The 23,180-nt window shown below is 49.5% G+C and overlaps 1 protein-coding gene across 5 annotated transcripts; it reads left to right on the top strand.

The window, feature by feature from the left end:
• The first annotated feature begins 18 nt into the window (after positions 1-18).
• MRNIP (MRN complex interacting protein) lies at positions 19-23,179 on the top strand. Of its 5 annotated transcripts, XM_021940258.2 has the most exons (9): positions 19-110; positions 1,655-1,851; positions 8,520-8,579; positions 10,601-10,753; positions 12,619-12,707; positions 16,388-16,463; positions 18,482-18,639; positions 19,533-19,620; positions 22,567-23,179. In XM_021940258.2, exons 2-9 carry the CDS (start codon positions 1,717-1,719, stop codon positions 23,068-23,070), a joined length of 1,263 nt encoding a protein of 420 aa, XP_021795950.2. In that variant the 5' UTR covers positions 19-110; positions 1,655-1,716; the 3' UTR covers positions 23,071-23,179. The 5 variants fall into 5 exon arrangements, with proteins under 5 accessions (XP_021795950.2, XP_021795953.2, XP_021795952.2 ...); XM_021940259.2 differs by lacking the exons at positions 19-110; positions 1,655-1,851 and adding an exon at positions 3,420-3,625; XM_021940260.2 differs by lacking the exons at positions 19-110; positions 10,601-10,753 and having other exon boundaries at positions 1,398-1,851.
• Position 23,180: the final 1 nt, after the last annotated feature.

Genomic DNA, 23,180 nt, shown 5'->3' with positions numbered 1-23,180 from the left:
AAGTTGTAAATGTGGTCTGTCTCACAATATCTTCTTGTACTGTGTACTCATCTCTTCCAGGTGGCTGTTGACTCAGGGTAACTAAAGCTGCAGAAGGTGAAACTCAAGAGGTACTATTGTATATCTCTGTGGCTGCTGGTTTTGTTTTAATTAAGTAGCTTTGCTTTTTTTTTTTTTTTTAAAGACCGACTCTTGCTCTCTTGCCCAGCCTGGAGTGGAGTGGCACGATCTGGGCTCACTGCAATCTCTGCCTCCTGGGTTCAAGCAATTCTTTGGCCTCAGCCTCCCAAGCAGCTGGGACTACAAGCATGCGCCACCAAGCCCAGCTAATTTTTGCATTTTTACTAGAGACAGGGTTTCACCATATTGGCCAGGCTGGTCTCAAACTCCTGACCACCCACCTCGGCCTCCCAAAGTGCTGGGATTACAGCCGTGAGCCACCGTGCCCAGCCTGCTTATTTGTTTGTTTTAGAGACAGACTGGAGTGCTGTGGCATGACCGTAGCTCACTGCAGCCTCAAACTCTTGGCCTGAAGTGATCCTCCTGCCGCAGCCTCCCTAGTAGCTGGGACTACAGGCATGAATCACCATGCCTGGCTTTAATTTCCTTTCTAGTATTTACACAAACTACCATAAAATAATTTCAAATTATTTATACCAAAAAGACTGTTCTTGGCCATAATTAAGATATAATAACCCCACACATTTGGCAATTTTAAGTCTTACATTGATTGTATTCAATCAGATTTGAATAACTTGGAATTTGGATAAATGCCTTTTTTTTTTTCATTTTTTGTCTTTACAGAGGTAAGATAAAAATGTTTTTAATATGTGGAAGTATAAGCTTGTGAATACACCAAAGAAATTAAACCAAAGGATAGAAAAGAGGAATCTGGCCTAGTCACATGATACAATGTACAAAAATGTACAATAGTGCTTTCATCCATAAATCATTCAACCTGGGAAGATAACTCAAAATGTTTAACAACCAGAACAGTAACATTAAATAATATATAGATAATACAAATAAAAAATTTAAATTTTATAAGTAAATATGAATATTTTAAAACTGCTTACCAAGTAATACAAGTTCTATCAAACCACTCATCAAATCATTCTAATTCCAAGAAAAAGACTATACACATGAATTCTCTTTTTTTTTTTTTTGAGACGGAGCCTTGCTCTGTCGCCCAGGCTGGAATGCAGTGGCTGGATCTGAGCTCGCTGCAAGCTCCGCCTCCCGGGTTCACCCTATTCTCCTGCCTCAGCCTCCCGAGTAGCTGGGACTACAGGCGCCCGTCACCTCGACCGGCTAGTTTTTTTGTATTTTTTAGTAGAGACGGGGTTTCACCGTGTTAGCCAGGATGGTCTCGATCTCCTGACCTCGTGATCCGCCCGTCTTGGCCTCCCAATGTGCTGGGATTACAGGCTTGAGCCACCGCGCCCGGCCGCAACACATGAATTCTTAAAGGATTACAGGTTTATTGCCAAAAGGAGAAAAATATACAGAAAAGTAGAAAACCAATTTTTCCTAGTGCTACAGATTACTCCTCAGTGTTTTGGTATTCATTCTGTATTTTTTTCAGAGTTTAACTGATGTCATATATGAAATGTTTATTCTACTCTTTTCATTAAGCATAAAACATTTTTTGCAGATGCCTTCCTTCTGTTCTCAGCTACAATAACTCAAACGTAGAAATGAAGGAAGACCACCCAAATGAGAAACAGTATTCACGGCTTGCTCCAGCAAGGGAGTCAGAGACATCACAGGTGTGGGCAGGCGCAAGGGCCAGGGGATGGAAAACAGGGAAGGCTCCAGGTGGTTCTCACTGCAGGCTGTTGGAAACTGGAGGTGAGCTAACAAGCAGGATGTTTTCTGTGACTGGCTTGGGGAGCGTATTCCTCTTGCGTGGGTTGGCTCTGACATGGGGAGGGTGGTACAGAAAATAGAGGAGCAAGCAGTCCTGACTACATCCTTCCCACACAGCCGACTGCCCGGTTACTGCAGAGGCTGCAGTTTCATGTCATTCGTTATCCGACCATTGTCTATTGGCATATTGTCTCTCAATTTTTTTTTTTTCTGGTAACTACTTACTGTACAAGAGTTGGAGAAAATTTAAAAATTAGCATTACCTACAACCTTAGCCACACACACACACACACACCCCAGAAAATAATGCCGGTGTCACAGAATTCAAACGACGTACTGTAATTTTGTAACCTTGCCTCTCCACAGCAGGGTGTCACTTCAAACTCAAGTTCTTGCTGATAGAACTGCGTAAGGGTCCGTGCCGTCCTTTAGAACACTGATTTCCATTTCTTCCTGGTATACTTCAGGGAACACTAGGGAACGAATAGTAAATCACCTGGGTGAAGGGATTCCTTCCTTGGGGTAGCAGTATTGTCAGGTTGCTTTCCACGGTTTTGCATTTGACCGTTCTCCCAGCTTCCTGTAAGAGGGGTAGCTCTCCCCGCACCCTTGTCAGGCTTGGGTGTTTTCTTCACCGGGATGGTTTCTGCTGTTAAAAGCGAGTGTCGGCCGGGTGCAGTGGCTCACGTGAGTCTGTAATCCCAGTACTTTGGGAAGCCGAGGCGGGCAGATCACCACACGTCAGGAGTTCGAGACCAGCCTGGCCAACATGGAGAAACACCGTCTCTACTAAAACTACAAAATTTAGCTGGGCTTGGTGGCGGGCACCCGTAATCCCAGCTACTCGGGAGGCTGAGGCAGGAGAATCACGCCACTGCACTCCAGCCTGGGCGACACAGTAAGACTCTTGTCTCCAAAAAAAAAAAAAAAGCTCGCTTTTTAATTTTTCACTGTGCAAAAGTTGGGAAAAAAACATAAATTAAAATTATAACCCTAGACATAGGGTTGGAGGTAATTTTAATTTTTTTTTTGTATTTTATTTTCCAACAAGGCTACAACCCTAAGCCACGCAGGGTTGCCGCGAGAGCGTCGGGCTGCGGGGGCGCCTCCGCCCTCCGGAGGATGGGCCTGGGACGCTCCCGGGGCGGCAGGGGGCCGGCTTCGCGCTCTCCGGGAAGCTTGGGTCGGCTGAGCCCCTCCGTCTCCCCGGACTCCTCCCCGAGCTCCGGTTCAAAGGCTAACTGTGCGCTGCTGCCCCAAAGCACGGCAGCGCAGGCCGGGCAGGGCGGCCCCTCGCTCCGCTCCGCGTGGTGCAACAGGCCAAAGAACTCGTCCGCCGAGGCCCTGCCGTATCAACTCCAGTCTCCCCAGGGCCGGAAGCCGCTGCCTTAGGAAGATGCGGGCGCTGCCCTGGTCAGACGGCAAGTCTGCGACCCGGCATCCCGCACCCACCCGGACCCAGGACTCCTTCGACGTCGGAGGGGCCCAGACGACCAGCGAGAGGCGCGGTAGGCTAGAGGGACCCCAGTGCGCAGGGGCGGGCCGCGGCGGCCGCAGCGAAGAGTATACGCGCATGCGAGGCGGCGTAGGGGACTAGAGCGCCGCGAGCGCGTACGCGGGGCGGGGCGGAGCGCGGCGGGACAAATGCGGAGCGCGCGCGCTTGGCTCGCTGGCTACTGCACAGGCAAGGATGGCGCCGCCTCAGCCTTGTCGGGTCCTGCGCTGCTGCAGCTGCCGCCTCTTCCAGGCGCACCAGGTCTGGCGGGTGCCGGCCCCCTCCTTCTCCTCCGGCGCGGGGACAGTGGACGGGAAATGGCGGGGCCGTGGGTGCTGTCTCGAATGGCTCCGGATGCACCTGGGCCCGAAGGGGTGCAGGGACCGCTGAGGGCGGGTCTCATTGGGGTCGCCCCCGCATAACGTCGTTCTGGGCTTTTTGTTTGGTTCGTGTACAAACCAGAGGTAGTGGTTTCTGCAGAGGTGGCCTCTCGTGAATTGTAGCAGGTCGTGGGAGAACCCGGTTGAGGATAGCGTCCTTTACGCAGAGCCTACCCCACGAGGTGGCCCTGTCTCCGTTTCAGTGAGAGGGGAGGACGGTTCTTGGAGCCCGGGCGCGCCGCGGCGGCGTCCCTGCTCCACTCCCGGGCGCCCTCTCCGTCGCCCCGCGCCTCTGCCGCCGTCCTTTTCCCCGGGGCCAGGGACTTGATACGCTTGTTCGCCGATGCGTGAACCACGGGCCCCCGAGTCTTAAAGACAGTTAATCTGTGTTTCTAGAACATACTTGCCTCCCTGACTTTCAGCGTGCGAGATACAGGATGCCACTTAACCTTTGCCGGATCGCACCTGTCTTCCTGCTTGATCTCACTTAACACTGCAGTCAGCGTATCCGCTTCTGATAGTCCCTCCCTCCTTATTATTGCTAATCTGCTCTGCCCTGAGAAAGAATAGCGTCAGACTTCTTTAAGACGTATGTTAAAAAGTCAGCAAGATGCTGAGTATGTGTTTGTAACCTTGCATTTAATGCTAAGCGTTTGTAAGGGCCATTTTAAGGGCTCAGAAAGTTTTTACTTGTTTTCTTTCAGGAGCTGGGTCCTAAGAGTTGCAAATGGAGATCATTTGTTTTTTTAAATTATTACACGTCTAATGTTTCATGCTTTTTTTAAAAACAAATTTTCCATTTATTTTTATTTCCTTTTTTTGTTTTTGAGACGGAGTCTCATGTCTCACTCTGTCACCAGGCTGGAGTGCAGTGGCGCGATCTCGGTTCACTGCAACCTCCGCCTCCCAGGTTCAAACGATTCTTCTGCCTGAGCCTCCTGAATAGCTTGGACTACAGGCGGCCGCCACCAAGCCCAGTTAATTTTTGTGTTTTTAGTAGAGACGGGGTTTCACCATGTTGGCCAGGAAGGTCTCCGTCTCTTGACCTCGTGATCCACCCGCCTCAGCCTCCCGGAGTACTGGCATTACAGACGTGAGCCACCACGCCCGGCCTCTATTTCCTTGTTTGTTTCCCTGTTTCACTCTTCCATATTCACCAGTGTTATTTATTTATTTATTTATTTATTTATTTATTTATTTATTTTGAGACAAGGTCTCGCTTTATCGCCCAGATTGGAGTGCAGTGGTAACAATCACAGCTCGCTGCAACCTGCACCTCCCAGGCTCAGCTAATCCACCTCAGCCTCTCACGTAGCTGGTACTATAGGTGCGGGCCACCATCCCCAGCTAATTTTTATATTTTTTGTAGAAATGGGGTTTTCGGCCGTGTTGCCCAGGCTGGGGCAAGTGTTCTGCCGGCCTTGGCTCCCAAAGTGCCGGGATTACAGGTGTGAGCCAGCGCCCCTGACCCTTATGGTCATTTTCAACCCTATGAAATGTGAGTTGCCTGGCCCCCGTGACTCACGCCCCTAATCCCAGCACTTTGGGAAGCCCACTAGGGCAGATCACTTGAGCTCAGAAGTTCCAGACCAGCCTGGGCAACGCAGCGAGACCTTGTCTCTACTAAAATTCAAAATAAAATAGCCAGATGCGGTGGCGTGCATCTCTAGTCCTAGCTACTCAGGGGCGCTGAGGCGGGAGAATCGCTTCAGACCAGGAGGCAGAGGTTGCAGTGAGCTGCGTTCACACCACTGGACTTCAGCCTGGGCAACAGAGCCAGACCCTGTCTCAAAAACAAAGAAAAATTACTTGAAACCGAAGAGGATGTTGACCATTTTAATTGCAAGTCAGCTGGGTGCTACTTTAACACGTTTAACTTCAACAACCTTTGACTTAGGCGTCATTCCCATCTTACACGAGAATTCCAGAATCCACAGAAATCAAGTGGTTTCTCCATCTAGTAAGTGTCAGAACCATACTATCTCAGCAGTTCGCAGAGTTCATCCCTTCACCAGGTACTGTGAGTCCTAAACTTTTAAAAATGCTTTTCTGGCTGAGGCAGGAGAATGGCGTAAACCCGGGAGGCGGAGCTTGCAGTGAGCTGAGATCCGGCCACTGCACTCCCGCCTGGGCGACAGAGCCAGAACCTAGAAAAAAAAAAAAAAAAAAAAATGCTTTTCTCGGCTGGGCGCGGTGGCTCACACCTGTAATCCCAGCACTTTGGGAGGCCAAGGTGGGCAGATCACGAGGTCAGGAGTTAGAGACCAACCTGGGCAACATGGTGAAACCCCGTCTCTACTAAAAAGACAAAAAATATAGGGCATGGTGGTGCGCACCTGTAATCCCAGCTACTTGGGAGGCTGAGACAGGAGAATCACTTGCATCCAGGAGGCAGAGGTTACAGAGAGCCGAGATGATGCAACAACACTCCAGCCTGGGTGACAGAGCAACACTCTGTCTCAAAAAAAAAAGAAAAAAAAAATGCTTACTTGCTTACATACTCATAGAAAATTCACAGTTTTATTGGTGTTTTAAGGTAGAAGCTGAGAAGTAAAATTGCTAAGTCATTCCCTGCTTCCATTTTTGGTAGGTGCTCATTGTCCTCCTGAGAATCCTTTTGGATACTTCCCCCAAAAACCTCATATTTTTGTACTAGGATCATATTAATCGTATTAATGTTAACGAATCAACCTAGACATCTTTGTGATGTTAAGCATGATCTATTACATTTCTTCAAGTAACCTTGGTATCCCTTGGTAACATTTTATTTGTTGCTGTTATAAATGGACTCTTTATCCATTATGTGTTCTAACTAGATGTCTGCTCATATAAAACCTATATTAACTTTTGAAGGTATCTTAATTTTGTACCTAACCACCATATTAGATTGTCTGGTTTTAGCGGCTTTTCATTTCATTTTGTTGGTTTTCGGATAAAAAATTATATCAGGTAGCACCTGGGCATGGTGGCTCACACCTTTAATCTCAGTGCTTTGTGAGGCCGAGGTGGGTGGGTCACTTGAGGTCAGGAGTTTGAGACCAGCCTGACCAACATGATGAAACCCTGTCTCTGCTAAAACTACAAAATTAGCCGGGTGTGGTGGCACATACCTGTAATCCCAGCTACTTGGGAGACTGAGGCAGGAGAATCGCTTGAACCTGGAAGGCGGAGGTTACAGTGAGCCAAGATCTCACCACTGTAATCCAGCCTGGGCAACAGAGTGAGACTGTGTCTCAAAAAAAAAAATTATATCGGGTATTATAATTATATCGATACATAATGATAGAGTTTTGCCCTCCTTTCCAATTTTTATACCTCTTACAACTTTCTTCTAATTCCATTGGCTAGTACATCCAGAAAACAATGGTAAATAATAGTGGGCAACCCTTCTAGGTGGAGCGCTGGTAGAGACTCTGCAGCATCAGAGCTGGGTTTAAGGCATTTTACCATGTTAAGAGAGAACACATCTAGTCAGGTTTAACAAGAACTGAAAATGTTATGGAAGTTTTTTAGACCCAGGTTTAACAAGAATTGAAAATAAATAAATACGGAATTTTTTTTTAGAGTTTCCACTTGGGTTTTTCAGAGTTTCTTTGTTTGTTTGAGTTTAGTTTTGAGAGGCAGGCTCTTGCTCTGCTACCCAGGCTGGCCTCAAACTCCTGGGCTCAAGTAGTCCTGGCCTGCCTGGTCGCTGAGACGACAGGCTCAAGCCACTGCACCCAGCCCAACTTGATTGTATTTCATATACATAGCCAGTTTTCCCAGCACCAACCCAGACTTGTTAAACAGTCTGTTCTTTTCTCACTCTTAAAGTCCACCTTTATGATTATGATATGCTAAATGTTTACACATGTGTTGGTTTGTTTCTGGACTCTTTCCATCCATTTTTAAAATTATTTGGGGCCAGGGCCAGGCACGGTGGCTCTCGCCTGTAATCCCAGCACTTTGGGAGGCCAAGGCAGGTGGATCACGAGGTCAGGAGATGGAGACCATCCTGGCTAACACGGTGAAACCCTGTCTCTACTAAAAATACAAAAAATTAGCCGGGCATGGAGGTGGGCACCTGTAGTCCCAGCTACATGGGAGGCTGAGGCAGGAGAATGGCGTGAACCTGGGAGGTGGAGCTTGCAGTGAGCCGTGATCGCGCCACTGCACTCCGGCCTGGGCGACGGAGTGAGACTCCGTCTCCAAAAAAAAAAAAATTATTTCGGGCCAGGCATGGTGGCTCACGCCTGTAATCCCAGCACTGTGGGAGGCCAAGGCAGGTGGATCACTTGAGGTCAAGAGTTTGAGACCAGCCTGGTCAACATGGTGAAACCCCATCTCTACTAAAATGCAAAAATTAGCTGGACCTGGTGGTACGCACCTGTAATCCCAGCTACTTGGGATTGAAAAAAAGAAATTTCAGATCCGATTCCATTTTGCTGTTTGTTTGTTTATTTGAGATGGAATCTCACTCTGTCACACAGGCTGGAGTGCAGTGGTGCAGTCTTGTCTCATGGCAGCCTCCACCTCCTGGGTTCAAGCGATTCTCCTGCCTCAGCCTCCTGAGTAGCTGGGATTACAGGTGCACGCCACCGCGCCTGGCTAATTTTTGTATTTTTAGTAGAGACGGGGTTCACCATGTTGGTCAAGCTGGTCTCGACCGCCTGACCTAGTGATCTGCCCGTCTTGGCCTCCCAAAGGGAGATTACAGGTGTGAGCCACTAGGCCCAGCCCAATTCCCTTTTGTTTTAAATAATTATCTGAGTTGTATTTCTGAAATTTCATTGCAGGTAAAAAAGAGTGTCAAGTGGACATGCAAAGCCTGTGGAGAGAAGCAGTCCTTTTTGCGGGTGAGTCTACAAAACAGAAAGCAGGTGGGGCGCAGGCCTGCAGTGAGCCCTTCCAGGGAGTCCCAGAATGCCACAGCTGGGATCATCCTCTCTCACACAAAGTTCCCAGACACGGAGCTCCTGCTTCCGAGCTTCCTGTTCCTTCAGGAAGTGAAATGGATGGAGTGGTGTCTGGAAAGGTACTGCCATTTGATTCTTCATTCAGCAAGTATTTCTTGAGTACCTTCTGTGTGCCAAGCATGAGGGAAACAGTGGAAAGTAAGCCCATTGTCATTCTTGCCCTCACAGATGCACTTGTGTGGAAGGGGAAGAGAAACTAATGCACACACGCATCTACATAATTTAAAACTCGGCTGAGCACAAGGAAAGGAAAGCACCAGGGACTGTGAGAAGATGACGGAGGAATCAGGGCAGCTGGGGAAGGGCAGAGGCTGTTGGTGGAGGTGGGGATGTGGGAGAGTGGGCTCAGGAAGTGCAGGCAGGCAGGGGCAGGCTGTAAATGCTCTTATCCAGCTGTTTGCATCTGGCATTGAGCACATCTTTTCAGTCCATCCACATTCCCCCTCCTGAACTCTGAAGACCCCAAACTGTCCTGCATCCTTTGCCTTACTGAACTTGCTCTTTTCCTGCTCCAGCCCCAGTGCCGCCTCTCCCTTCATCTCTCATCTTTCCTCTTCTCCTACAGCCATGTGCTTTCTTTCTGACCTGAAACCTAAATTTGCTCCCTCTTGGGCCTTTGTGCTCACTGTGGAGTTCCCCTCCCTCTTCTCAGAATCCTATGGAAGTTATATGGTCGTGTTTATGTGCAGATTGTCCATCTAAGACTTTAGTTCCGTGAGAACAGAGGCTTTTTCTTTACTGGTGTATCCTCAGCACCTAGCACAGTGCTCGGTGTTTGTTGAGTGAGTGAGTAACGGGTCCAACCTTGTTGGGCATTTAGGTTGATTTCCCTTTTGATTGTTACGCACAAGTCTACGGTGAAGCTTTTTACAAAAACCTCTTTATCCACGTGACCGGCTGTTTACTGTTTATTTAGGACATAGTCCTAGAAGTTAAATTGCTGTTTTTTGGGGGGTTTTTTTTTTTTTTTTGAGATGGAGTCTCACTCTATCACCCAGGCTGGAGTGTAATGGTACGATCTTGGCTCACCGCAACCTTCGCCTCCCAGATTCAAGCGATTCTCCTGCCTCAGCCTCCTGAGTATCTGGGACTACAGGTGCGTGCCACCTCGCCCAGCTAATTTGTTTTTTGAATGTTTAGTAGAGATGGGGTCTCACCATGTTGGCCAGGCTGGTCTCAAACTCCGGACCTCAAGTGATCCACCTGCCGTTGATGAGTGCCTTCACCTGATACTTTTTTTTATTTTTTTTGAGACAGAGTCTCCCTCTGTCACCCAGGCTGGAGTGCAGTGGCGCGAACTCGGCTCACTGCAAGCTCCACCTCCCGGGTTCATGCCATTCTCCTGCCTCAGCCTCCCGAGTAGCTGGGACTACAGGTGTCGCCACCTCGCCCGGCTAATTTTTTTGTATTTTTTAGTAGAGGTGGGGTTTCACCGTGTTAGCCAGGATGGTCTCGATCTCCTGACCCCATGATCCACCCGCCTTGGCCTCCCAAAGGGCCGGAATTACAGGCGTGAACCACCGGCACCCAGCTGATTTTTTTTTTTTTAAAGGGAAAAAAAAAAAAAACTTCAGAATGGGTTCAGCAAAGTTAAAAACAAGAAAAAGTGCTGGCAAGGTAATGAGCTCTCTTAGGGAATCCAAGGGGCAGAACTTCATCCCTGATGCCTTGAAAAACTAGCCCCAAGAATTGAAAAGCTGCCAACAAGCCAGGCATCAGCTTTTCCTCCCATCACCCAACAAGCCAGGCCTCAGCTTTTCCTCTCCATCACCCAACAAGCAAGCCAGGCCTCAGCTTTTCCTCCCCATCACCCAGCTTCTCCCTGTATCTTTGTTCTATTTTCTCCTCTCCTTCCCTTTCTGTTTCTCCCCAGACTGTTCAGTCACATTCTCTGCTCCAAGTCCACAGAATCTCATTCCTGCCGACTGGAAGAGCTGAGTCCCAGTTATAAATTCCTAGGAGAAGCAATCTGGTTGGCCCAGGCTGATTCGGATGTCCACCTCTGGTCCAGTCAACTGGGATTGGGTCTCAGTAGAGAGGGGCTGGCTTACCAGGTAGGCAGACACCCCACATGGTGAGCATGGCTTGTTTGAGATGTATTTCTGCATTCTCCTTGAGGAAGGCTTTTTATCCCCTCGGTGCTTCTGTGCTGTGTGTGGTATATGGTGTATGGCTGACTAGGCCACAGTAACAAACACACCAAAATTGTGGTGGCTTAATGCAATAGACGTTTCTCTTGCTCTCGTAACAGTCCTGGGAAGACGATAAGGTCAGCAGGCCGCTGCCCTTGATGTGGTTGCTCGGGGATCCAAGTTCCTGCCATCTTGGGCTTCTTTTATTCCCTGAGGCTCATCTGTAGCTGCTTCTAGCCACTGAGAAAGGCAAGTGCGTGGAGGAGCTGCTGGAGGCTTTGAGGGCCAGGCTGGGAAACAAGTGACACTGCCATGGAAAGAGGCTGGTTTCGTGGCCACCCCGACTACACGCACACTGGGAAATGAAGTCTAGTTTTGTGCCCACATCGGGAAGAATGCACTTCAGTATCCAGCCAGCAGTCCCTGCCCTCTGGAAGAGCACACCACTTCTGGTTATGCCAGCCTGGTCTTTTTCAACTTTGCCATTTCCCCCCTCCAGCTGCTCTCCTCCGTTCTCACTTGAATGTGCTCCAAACAGGGCTGCACTCCCCACCTGTCCATTACAATTGCTTGTGTCGGAGTCGGCAGTGGTCTCCATGCTGCTAAAAACAATGGTTGGTTCTCAGTTCTCACGTGACACACTGCTGCCAGGCACTGGGAGTCCACCAGAGTTCTTTGCTCACGGGACATCAAGAATGCTCCTGCCAGCGGGGTGTTGAGGAAGAGTGGACACATACAGTGTGTGCGTCTGATCGCAGATGTGCGCCATTGTCCCAGCAGACTTCACTTACAAAACACAAGTTCAAAGACCAGATTGTTAAGAATTTCAAGAAGGTGACAGCAGAGCAGATCTCATACCTGTAAAGCTGATTCTGCCTGTAGTAGAACCCATACTCTCAAGTTTCATTTCTTACCATCTTCTCCTTAGACCACTCAGCTCCAGCCATGCTGGCCTCTTCACTGTTCCTCCAAAATTCCAGGCTCAGGGTCTTCACACTCATTTTCATGTCATTGCTTCTGCTGGAATGTTCTTCCCCTAGACAGCCATGCGGCTTGCTCCTTCATATCTTCCTGTTTGTGCTCAAACCTTACCTTCTTAGAGATCCATTCCTTGACCACTTCGAACACCTTGTGTAAAACGGTATGCTCTTACGTAAGGCCTCTTTCCTGGCCTTGTCTTTCTCAGGAGCATGTATTAGCGTCTGATACGTTACATGCCTCACTGTTTTCTTTCCTGTCTCTTCTCACTTGAATGTGAGTTCCATGGTGACAGGGAGTCTTGTCCATTCCTGTGTCGTCTGCCCCTAGATGAGGCCTGGCACATTAGTTGGTACTCAGTAAATACTTGTTGGATGAATTTGTGACTGCTAAGTGGAAAAAATGTATTTTGTATTCCTTTGATTATCAGTGAAGGTAAGTAGCATTTCATATATTTTTTGGCAGTATGTTATACAATGTGGCAATATGTGTTACTTCTCTTATAACCTTTTTATTCATGTTCACTAACCATTTTGTGTAGGGCTTTGGGTTGAGTTTGGCTTCAATAGGTAGAGTTCAGGGTGCTTGCGGGATAGCCACATAGATCTAAAGTATTAGTTCCAGAGACGGTTGGTTTGTAAATGATTCTAGAGACAGCAGTCAGTCATTAGGATTCCTCCATGCTGCTTTAGGGGTCTTTGGGCCTTGCAGAATACAGCTTTGTCCTCCCCGAGGTGTATCTCAAATGGATCTATTTCTCAACATTCTGCCAACACTTTTTAAATATAATATATTTTTTGGTTTCTCAGGCTTATGGTGAAGGCTCTGGTGCTGACTGTAGACGCCATGTCCAAAAATTAAATCTACTACAGGGACAGGTTTCAGAGCTGCCACTCAGGTACAGTTGTTTGAGAAGAGTGTGGTTGTCTTGCCCTGTTTTCGTCTTGACTGGGTAATAGAAGTACACAGTGGAGAAGTCCCTTAGACTCCCATGTCTTACAATATGGCAGTCAAACACGCCGAGCAGTTCTCTCACTGAAAATAACTCAAAACGCCAGCTGTTTTACATGCACGGATGAGCTGACTAGAAAGAAAGTAACTCTCGGCCGGGAGCGGTGGCTCATGCTTGTAGTCCCAGCACTTTGGGAGGCCGAGGCGGGCCGATCACGAGGTCAGGAGTGCGAGACCAGCCTGGCCAGCATGGTGAAACCCCGACTATACTAAAAATACAAAAAAAGTAGCCGGGCATGGTGGCATGCGCCTATAATCCCAGCTACTCAGGAGGCTGAGGTAGGAGAATCACTTGACCCCAGGCGATGGAGGTTGCACCACTGCACTCCAGCCTGGATGACAGAATGAGACTATCTCAAAAAAAAAAAAAAAGTTAAGTCACTCTCAAGAGGTCAAAAATGAAGGAGAAGCTGGTCCAATGATAGTGGGTTATCAGAACTTAATAACATTAGTGTCACTAAAGTTGATATACAACTTGCATTGCTAAATTTAACTGGCTTTTAAAAAAAAAAAAGCAGAAGCCAGAATCCAGAGAGGAAGTACCTGAGCTGCTAGGGTGGTTGAAGCCGGGTGCTCTGGAGCCTCCAGTTAGATGGCTGGGAGGGGTGCAGGAGACCCTCAGAAGACAAAACCTACGGCCCGGTCAGTGTGGGAAGACCAGTGGGACACCTCCTAACAAAACCAAGCCCCTGGAGGACTGCACCCTCCGTGTACAAATGAACTAGATCCCCTCTGCAGCGAGCAGCCTGCCTGTATTGACCTTGGCAATGGCTGAAGAGGGGGAAATAGCTCTAAGATTTTGGAAATAAAAGGAAGTTGTTGCATGGTTTTTCATCCTTTTACATACCCCGTGTGAAAAGCCTCAAGCGGAAAATTTATCTTCTAATTGTCCCAGCGAGCAGAGGTGAATGCAGCTCCTCTCTGCAGCAATATATCTTCAATTGCCGGGCCGTAAAGAATTCCCACAGAAAAAGTTCCAAGTAGCATGTACTCAGGAGTTGAAAATCATTTAACATTCAAGGAAATATGTCACCAGGAGCAAAAGATAGCAGAACAACAGTCCGAAGAGTCAGACCCATAAAGACTTCAGAATACATGATATTGCATGTTTAATATACTTAATAAAATAAAAGAAGTGGGTGATAAGATGAGGGACTTCAAAAAAATAGGTGTATTTGAGAGCTTGTTTGGAGGTTCTAGCAGGGGGGTGCAGCTACGCATATACCCTGGACCGAAGACTGCTCCTCCTCTATTAGAGGTGGTGGTCCTCTTCAGCCAAGCGCACAGCTTCAGGAGGGACGCACGTGGAGCGGTGAGGGAGGACGGGGACACCAGCCAGATGAGCTAACCAACCTTGGTGACTGATGGGGTGACAGATATTGCAGCCAGATCGCCCTCATCCAAAAAAAGGTGTATTTGAAAAAGAACCGAAAAGAGGCCAGGTGCAGTGGCTCACACCTGTAATCCCAGCACTTTGAGAGGCCAAAGCAGGCGGATTATTTGAGGTCAGGAGTTCAAGACCCAGCCTGGCCAACATGGTGAAACTCCGCCTCTACTAAAAATACAAAAGTTAATTGGGTGTGGTGGCACGTGCCTGTAATCTCAGCTACTCTGGAGGCCGAGGCATAAGAATCGCTTGAGCCTGGGAGGTGGAGGTTGCAATGAGCCAGCCTCCACCTCCCAGGCTCAAGTGAGGCCTGCAACAGAGTAAGACTCTGTCTTAAAAAAAAAGGCCGGGCGCTGCGGCTCAGTTTTTCCGTAATCCCAGCACTTTGGGAGGCCGAGACATGGATCACTGCAGGTCAGGAGATCAAGACCATCCTGCCAACATGGTGAAACCTGCCTCAAAATACAAAAAACTAGCCGGGCGAGGTGGCGTGGTGCCTGCAGTCCCAGCTTACCCGAGGCTGAGGCAGGAGAATGGCGAACCTCGAGGCGGAGCTTGCAGTGAGCTGAGATCCGCCACTGCACTCCAGCCTGGTGACAACTGAGACCTGGCCCCAAAAAAAAAAAAAAAAAAAAAAAAGAGTCATGAACTTAAAAGTATAATCACTAAAATTAAAAATCCAGTTTAGGCCGGGCATAGTGGCTCATGCCTGTAATCCTGGTACTTTGAGAGGCCAAGGCAGGCAGATCACTTGAGGTCAGGAGTTCATGACCAGCCTGGCCAACATAGTGAAACCCCATCTCTACTAAAAATACAAAAATTAGCTGGAAATTGAACCCAGGAGGCAGAGGTTGTGGTGAGCCAAGATTGCGACACTGCACACCAGCCTGGGTGACAGAGTAAGACTCCATCTCAAAAAAAAAAAGAAATTCAGTGGACACGTTAAACAGATTAAATGCAGCTAAGAGAGAATTAGTGAAATGGAAGATAAATCTAAAAAATTATTCACAGTGCAACACAGAAAAATGGAAAAGTAGAAAATATAAGGGAAAGTTGAGGGACATGGAGGTTACAGAGGAGAGTTCTAGCAAAAGATAATTAAGAGAATGGAGCAAAAGCAATAACTGAAGAGATAAGAGCAGCTTTTTCCAGAATCAAAGACATAACATTTTTAGATTAAGGAACGTAGCCGGGCTGGTGGCTCACGCCTGTAATCCCAGCACTTTGGGAGGCCGAGGCGGTGGATCATTGTCAGAGATCGAGACCATGGTGAAACCCCGCTTCTACCAAAATAGAAAAAATTAGCTACGCGCTGGCTGCCTGTAGTCCCAGCTACTCGGGAGGCTGGAGGCAGGAGAATGGCTGAACCCGGAGGCAGAGCTTGCAGTGACAGATTGCTCTTACCTGCACTCCAGCCTGGGCAATAGAGAGCAAGACCTCGCCTCAAAAAAAAAAAAAAAAAAAAAAGGAAACTTATAAATAAACTGGATAAAACCATTATTTTATTTGCAAATAGCATGATTGTGTATGTAGGAAATTCTAATGAATCTACAAAAAAGCTACTAGAACTAATAATTTAGCAAGATCACAAGGATACAAGGTCAACATACAAAATTAAATTGTATTTCTATATATATGCAGTGGGCAATTGGAAAAATGATTTTTAAAATCAAATAACAGCTGGATGCATACTTCACGCTTGTAATCCCAGCACTTGGGGAGGTTGAGGTGGGTAGATCACTTGAGCCTAGGAGTTTGAGACTAGCCTGGGCAAGATGGCAAAACCCTCTCTACAAAAAAAAGGAAAAAAAAAAAATTTAGCCAGGCGTGGTAGTGGGTGCCTGTGGTCCCAGATACTCAGGAGGCTGAGGTGGGAGGATCACCTGAGCCCAGGGAGGTTGAAGCTGCAACTTATCTCCATTGTCATGTGATTCCATGTTCTAGCAATCTTGGCTCACCGCAACCTCCGCCTCCTGGGTTCAAACGATTATCCTGCCTCAGCCTCCCAAGTAGCTGGGATTATAGATATGCACCACCATGTTGGCCAGACTTGTCTCAAACTCCTGACCTCAGGTGATCCACCTGCCTCAGCCTCCCAAAGTGCTGGGATTACAGGAGTGAGCTGCTGTGCCCAGCCCCTGGTCATTTTTCAAAGGGCATATGTATGGTCTTCCCTGAAGGTCTCTAGAAGAAACTGTCAGTGCTGGTGAAGAAGAAAACGTGGGCCACCAGCAGGCTGGGAATGTGAAGCAGCAGGTAAGCCTCAGGCCCACCTGCCCCAGGCTGGCTCTGTGTCAGGGAAGGGATGAATGCACACATGTATCCAGTAGTCATTCGTAGAGCAAATGTGTGTTGATGCCACCCTACAGGCAGTTGACTTAAAGCTGCAGGGAACACAAAAATAAATAAACCTGTACCTTTTCTAAGGATGGAGATAGCCACGTGTACCAATCATTACAGTACCCTGCAAAGGACTCTCGTGTCTGCTTGGAGAACTCCTTCTGAATGTAGCTCAAATATCACCTTACTGCTTCCACTTTGCTCCCACAGCACTCTGGGCATACCTCTGAGAGGGAGAGAATAATGGGATAAAACACCTGGGTTTCCTTCTTTCCTTGTTCGAGACTGCAAGCTGTTTTGTTTTGTTTTGTTTTGTTTTGTTTGAAACAAGGTCTCACTGTGTCGCCCAGGCTGGAATGCAGGGAGTGATCATGGCTCCCTGCAGCCTTGACTTCCTGGACTTAAGTAATCCTCCCACCTCAGGCTCCTTAGTAACTGGGACTACAAGTGTGCCCTGCCACACCCAGCTAATTTTGTTTCTGTTTTGTAGAGGCAGGGTCTCCCTGTGTTGCCTAGGCTGGTCTCGAACTCCTGGGCTCAAGCCATCTTCCCGCCTCGGCTCCCAAAGTACTGGGAGTACAGGCATGAACCAATGCACCTGGCCAGATTCACACTTTGTTATAAGCAGAGGAAGATGCTCTTCTGGTACCTGTGTCTGTGCTTCCAATTTGGTCCATTTACAGACTTAATTTTATATCATTCTCATCAGAAATACTTTTTTGCATCCTAGTTTTCAGTTGTATCATTCTTCTCTGTTGCGGTACAGTTTTCAGTGATTTTCATTTCTCACTTATTTTTGAGACAGGGTGTCCCTCTGTCGCCCAGGCTGGAGTGCAGAGGCATGATCACTGCTCACTGGAGTCCCAACATCTCAGAAAAACCAAGTATTTACAGAATGTAGTAGATGTACTAGTATTGGTTCCTTTATTACATGTTATTTAGGTTGTTTCCCCACTTCTGCTTGCCTCCCTTCCTCCCTTCTTTCCTCTCCTTTCCTTCTTTCGACAGAGTCTCGGCCTGTCCCCCAGCTGAAGTGCAGTGGCATGATCTCGGCTCACTGCAACCTCTGCCTCCTGGGTTCAAGCAACTCTCCTTCCTCAGCCTCCCAAGCAGCTGGGATTACAGACGCGCACCACCACACCCAGCTAATGTTTGTATTTTTAGTAGAGATGGGGTTTCACCATGTTGCCCAGGCTAGTCTTTAACTCCTGAGCTCAGGTGACCCGCCCGCCTCAGCCTCCTGAAGTGCTAGGATTACAGGTGTGAGCCACGGCGCCTGGCCATGTTTCCACACTTCTGTTCTTTTTTTTTTTTCTTTTGAGACGGAGTCCCAGGCTGGAGTATAATGACACAATCTCGGCTTACTGCAAGCTCCGCCTCCCGGGTTCACGCCATTCTCCTGCTTCAGCCTCCCGAGTAGCTGGGACTCCAGGCGCCCGCCACCACGCCCGGTTAGTTTTTTGTATTTTTTTTTTTTTAGTAGAGATGGGTTTTCACTGTGTTAGCCAGGATGGTCTTGATCTCCTGACCTCGTGATCCACCCGCCTCGGCCTCCCAAAGTGCTGGGATTACAGGCGTGAGCCACTGCACCTGGCCACTTCTGTTCTTATAAATAAAATTTGCTACTTTTTGTAACACTGGGACTGGCACCTCTGCCTTCTCTCTTTGTGTGGAATCACTGGGCCAGGGAGCATAGATATTCATGAAATTCTTGGTGGGCCGTGCCCTGCTGCCTTCCCAAGGCCTGTACCAGTGAGCACTGTCCTGCCAGCATCACAGGGTATTGGTGTCCATCACCTTCCAGCCACTGCCTTCCCTAGCGTGGAGCTGGACGTGACCCCTGAGACCCTCAGGCACAAGAGTTGGGCTAGGGGTTTTTGATAAAACTGCCTGCTTTCCAGTACTGAGAATCAACTATTTTCCCATTCTGATAGGAAAAATCGCAGCCCTCAGAGAGTCGCTGGCTGAAGTATCTAGAAAGGGACTCCCAAGAACTGGAGCTGGAAGGAAGAGGAGTGTGTTTCAGCAAACAGCCTTCATCCAAAACGGAGGAGCCAGGCCCCCGCCTCAGCCAAGACCTGCCTAGAAAAAGGTGCCAAGTGCGACTCCGGTCCAGCCCTGGCCCAGAGCCTATGCTGCCTCCAGCAGTGGGGCACCAGTGAGCCACTGTGAGCATCAGCCAAGCGGGGGAAGCCTAGGTGGCAAGTGGCAATGGGCAGCTGCTGCCACTGCTGGTGCAGAGGCAAAGGCTGGGCAGGACACCAGTATGCATACCCTTTATGATGCCCACTTAATTCTGAACATCTCAGACTATACTGGCCTCAGGGAAGTGGCCAGAGTAGCTGACAGGCCTGAGAGCTTTTAGCACAGAGAAGCAGAGACCTCAGACTTGAAGGAAGGTTTCTTCTGCTTCAGGCATTTCAGTGAGTTTTTTGGAGAGACTGCTTTAGGCTAAGGATCTAGGGTGGCTCTTAGAGGGCAGGTGCTTTCAGGAGGTAGATTCTGCTTTCAAACCAGAACATTCCTCTGGGCACAATGGCTCACACCTGTAATCCCAGCACTTTGGGAGGCTGAGGCAGGAGGATCATTTGACACCAGTCCGGGCAACATAGGGAGACCCTATCTGTACAACAAAGTTTTTAAACAAATTCATGGGGCATGGTGGTGCATGCCTGTGGTCTCAGCTACTTGGCTGAGGCAGGAGGATCACCGGAGCCCAGGAGGTCAAGGCTGCAGTGAGCCATTGCACTCCAGCCTGGGTGCCGGTGAGACCCTGCGTAAAAGAAAAACACAACTTTCTAGCAACTAGAAGCTGTGAAGCGGGGAGTGGGGCCTGCGCGGTGACTGGGCAGCCTGAGCAGCTGCCTGGGAAGCTATAGGGATGAGCAGGCAGCCACCCGAGCTTGTGGGCCATGTGATTGTGGAGTCAGGCTTGGGGTGCCACTGGAGAGTAGCACGGGACCACTGACAGTACTGTCCTGACAGGAAGTGGAGCCAGAGCACCGTCCAGCCTCCGTGCAGCCTTGGCATCCAGGACTCGGGTGGCTCTGAGGTCGCCTGGGAACCCCAGAAGGTCAGTGACAGAGAACAGTTTCTCTGTGGTCCCAGTGACCACTGAGTATGTGTGGGATAATTTTGTCTTTTGTCACAGGTGACAAAGTATAAGATTCCTAACCGCGGAGAGCCCATCTCACCACCTGGGTTTCTTGTCTTTTCTGTGTGAAGCCAACTCCTTCCTTGGGTCTCTACCCCCTTTTCTCTCCCATGCCTCTCGTCTCCCGTGAGGGTAGCTCAGGACCAAAGAGCATCGTGACACCTGGGAGCAACTAAGGTTGGATTTTCTGGGTCAGGGCCGTCGTCTCATTCTGCAGGGAGCACGGGGACCTTTGTCCAGGCAGGAGCAGTCTGTGGGCCCGCCCTGAATCCTGGGAGATGCTTCCCTCCACACTCACATTTGCCCAGGTGTGGACTCTTGTATGTGAGATGCTCTTCACTTAGGGTGTTGCCTTGTTCATTTCTGTTTTCTGAGACAGGGTCTCGCTCTGTCTACCCAGGCTGGAGTGCAGTGGCACAGTCAGAGCCTACTGAAGCCTCAACCACCCAGGCTCAAGTGATCCTCCTGCCTCAGCCCCTCAAGTAGCTGGGACTACAGATGTGCACCACCACACTGGCTAATTTTAAAAAAATATTTTGTAGAGGTCAGGTGCGGTGGCTCACACCTGTAATCTCAGCACTTTGAGAGGGTGAGGCGGGTGGATCACCTGAGGTCAGGAGTTTGAGACCAGCCTGGCCAACATGGTGAAACCCCGTCTCTACTAAAAATAATGAGTTGGGCGTGGTTGCATGTACCTGTAATCCCGGCTACTCGAGAGGCTGAGGCAGGAGAATTGCTTGAACCTGGGAGGCGCAGGTTGCAGTGAGCCGAGATCGCACCACTCTACTCCAGCCTGGGCGACAGAAAAAAAAGAATTTTAGAGACATGGTCTCACTGTGTTGCCCAGGCTTGTCTCAAAACCCCTGAGCTCAGGCAATCTTCCCAATTCCCAAAGTGCTGGGATTATAGGTGTGGGCCGCCGCGCCTGGCCCGGTTGTCTTGTTCTTGAAGCTTCCAATCTAGCAGGCCCCACCGCATATCCAGTGCTGCAGAGTGCAGGATGTGCTCTGCCTGTCACAGGAGCCAGGGGACAGCAAGGGCACTGCAGCTGGGAGTCCAGTGGGCATCAGTCACTGCCCCCACCCCCACGTCAGCCAAGATCGGCCTCGGCTGGCCTCACACCATGCACAGAGCACTGGCTCATGCCAAGAGGCAGAAGTCAAACCTTGATGTTGCCGCCAATGAGTTTGTGATCCTGGGTAAGTATGTGTCCTCGAATCTCCAAATCCTAGAAGAATGACCACAGAGTCTACCATGGGTCCGTCCCTGGGCTGCACGTTGTAATGGTATCATTGTGTTTCATGCTCCCTCAAGCCTGTTGCTTTGTTTTAAAGGTGAGAAACTGAGGCTTGTAGTTTGTGTGCGGTCATGGCAAGTTCAGTGGCAAAGCTGACATCAAGTGTCAGGGCCTCTTCCAGATTGCCTGGGTGGCAGCGCTGCAGGGACCCACTCTGTTGTTGCTTTCACATCCCTTTGTAAGCAGTACAGCCCAACTTTTTTTGAGATGGAGTTTCACTCTTGTTCCCCTGGCTATCAGCTCACTGCAACCTCCGCCTCCCAGGTTTAAGCAATTCTCCTGCCTCAGCCCCGAGTAGCTGCGATTACAGGCAGGCGCCACCACGCCCGACTAATTTTTCTATTTTTAGTAGAGACAGGGCTTCACCATGTTGGCCAGGCTGGTCTCGCACTCCTGACCTCAAGTGATCCACCCGCCTCAGCCTTCCAAAGTACTGGGATTACAGGCATGAACCACCACCCCCAGCCTTCTGTTTTTGAGACAGGGTGTCACTCTGTCACCCAGGCTGGAGTACAGTGGTGCCATCTCAGCTCATAGCAGCCTCCAACTCCCGGGCTGAAGTGATCCTCCCGAGTAGCTGGGATCACAGGCACTCACCACCACGGTTGGCTAATTTTTTGTAGGGGGGGGTGGTTTCATCATGTTTCCCAAGCTGGTCTCAAACTCCTGGACTCAAGCAATCTGCTTGAGCATTCCAATCTGCCTCGGCTTTCCAAAGTGCTGGGATTCAGGCATGAGCCACTGCTCCCAGTCTACAACCCAAGTTTCTTTCTTTTTTTTTTTTTTTTTTGGGACAGAGTCTCAGTTGCCCAGGCTGGAGTGGAATGGCATGATCTCAGCTCACTGCAACCTCTGCCTCCCAGGTTCAAGTGATTCTCCTGCCTCAGCCTCCTGAGTAGCTGAGATTACAGGCATGTGCCACCATGCCTGGTTAATTTTTGTATTTTTAGTAGTGATAGAGTTTCATTTTGTTGACCAGGTTGGTCTCGAACCCCTGGCCTCAGGTGATCTGCCCACCTCAGTCTCCTAAAGTGCTGGGATTACAGGCGTGAGCCACTGCACCCGGCCTACACCCAACTTTCAGAGCATCTTTGGTTCCTGGGGTGAGAGAAGCCAGACCCCAGCTTTTCTATCCCACCGGGAGCTTGGTGCTGCCACCTGTGCAGCTGCAGAACCCGGCAGGCTCTGGAGAGCTGCTCCCAGGTGGGAGATGGCAGGATGGAGCCAGCCCACCCCTTTCCAGACGTCTCTAGGCCCTCCCTGCTCAAACCTCCTTTGTAGGCACTGGTGACCCGATTCTAAGGTCCCCAGGAGATGGATCACCTGATGACGTGTCTTGTTTTTGGAAAGCCTGGTCATGCAATTTAGCAGATGGTTTGGGGTGAGGTGGAAGGCATTTATTTGCTTTGTCTTGCTAACTCTCAAAATCAAAGCCTGTCCCAGCCTGACAGCTTCCAGCAGAAAGTGTCAGAACTAGAGGCCCAGCCAAGGCCCAGGCAGGGCTCGTGCTCCTGCTGGGCCCTGGCATTGTTCTTACAAATGGAGGGCATGGCCATCTTCTCTTTCAGGGACAGGCTGGCTTGACATGGAAGGTGAAGCAAGGCAGCAGCCTCTGCCTCCGGGAGAACGCTGCCGACTGCGGCGCCAGGGAGCCGAGGGGTCCTGGGAAGGAGCTATGGAGTCCTGCCCAGCAGGTCACCGCCACCTCCTCTAAATGGGCGCAATTTGTCCTGTCACCTAGAAACAGTTCACATGTGGACAGAGAGCAGCCAACGCCTCTTCAGAGGGATCCCGGGCCAGCTTCTCCAGCACAGGCTAAGCAGGGGACCCCCGGGACCCCCAGAGCACAGGCCTCAAGGGAAGGCCTCAGCAGGCCCACCGACGCTGCCCAGCTTCCTCGGGCCACACACCCCACCACATCCGGGCCTGAGAGGCCCTGCGGGAAGACCTCATGGGACGCAAGGACTCCCTGGGCAGAGGGTGGGCCCCTGGTCCAGGAGACACAGAATCCCCGACTCCCACGACTGTGTGACCTCTTTACAACTGGTGAAGACTTTGATGATGATCTGTGACTGGCAGGTTATTATTAATCGAGATACACTTGTTAGGAGGGACAGGGTTCCCTAAGGCACTTTTAAAGATACTGTGTAAGAACCACCAATAAACTTACTGTCAAACAGAT

Source organism: Papio anubis, chromosome 5 (genome assembly GCF_008728515.1).
Source record: "Papio anubis isolate 15944 chromosome 5, Panubis1.0, whole genome shotgun sequence".
Classification (NCBI taxonomy): Eukaryota; Metazoa; Chordata; class Mammalia; order Primates; family Cercopithecidae; genus Papio; species Papio anubis.
This window is presented reverse-complemented; position numbering and strand designations above follow the sequence as displayed.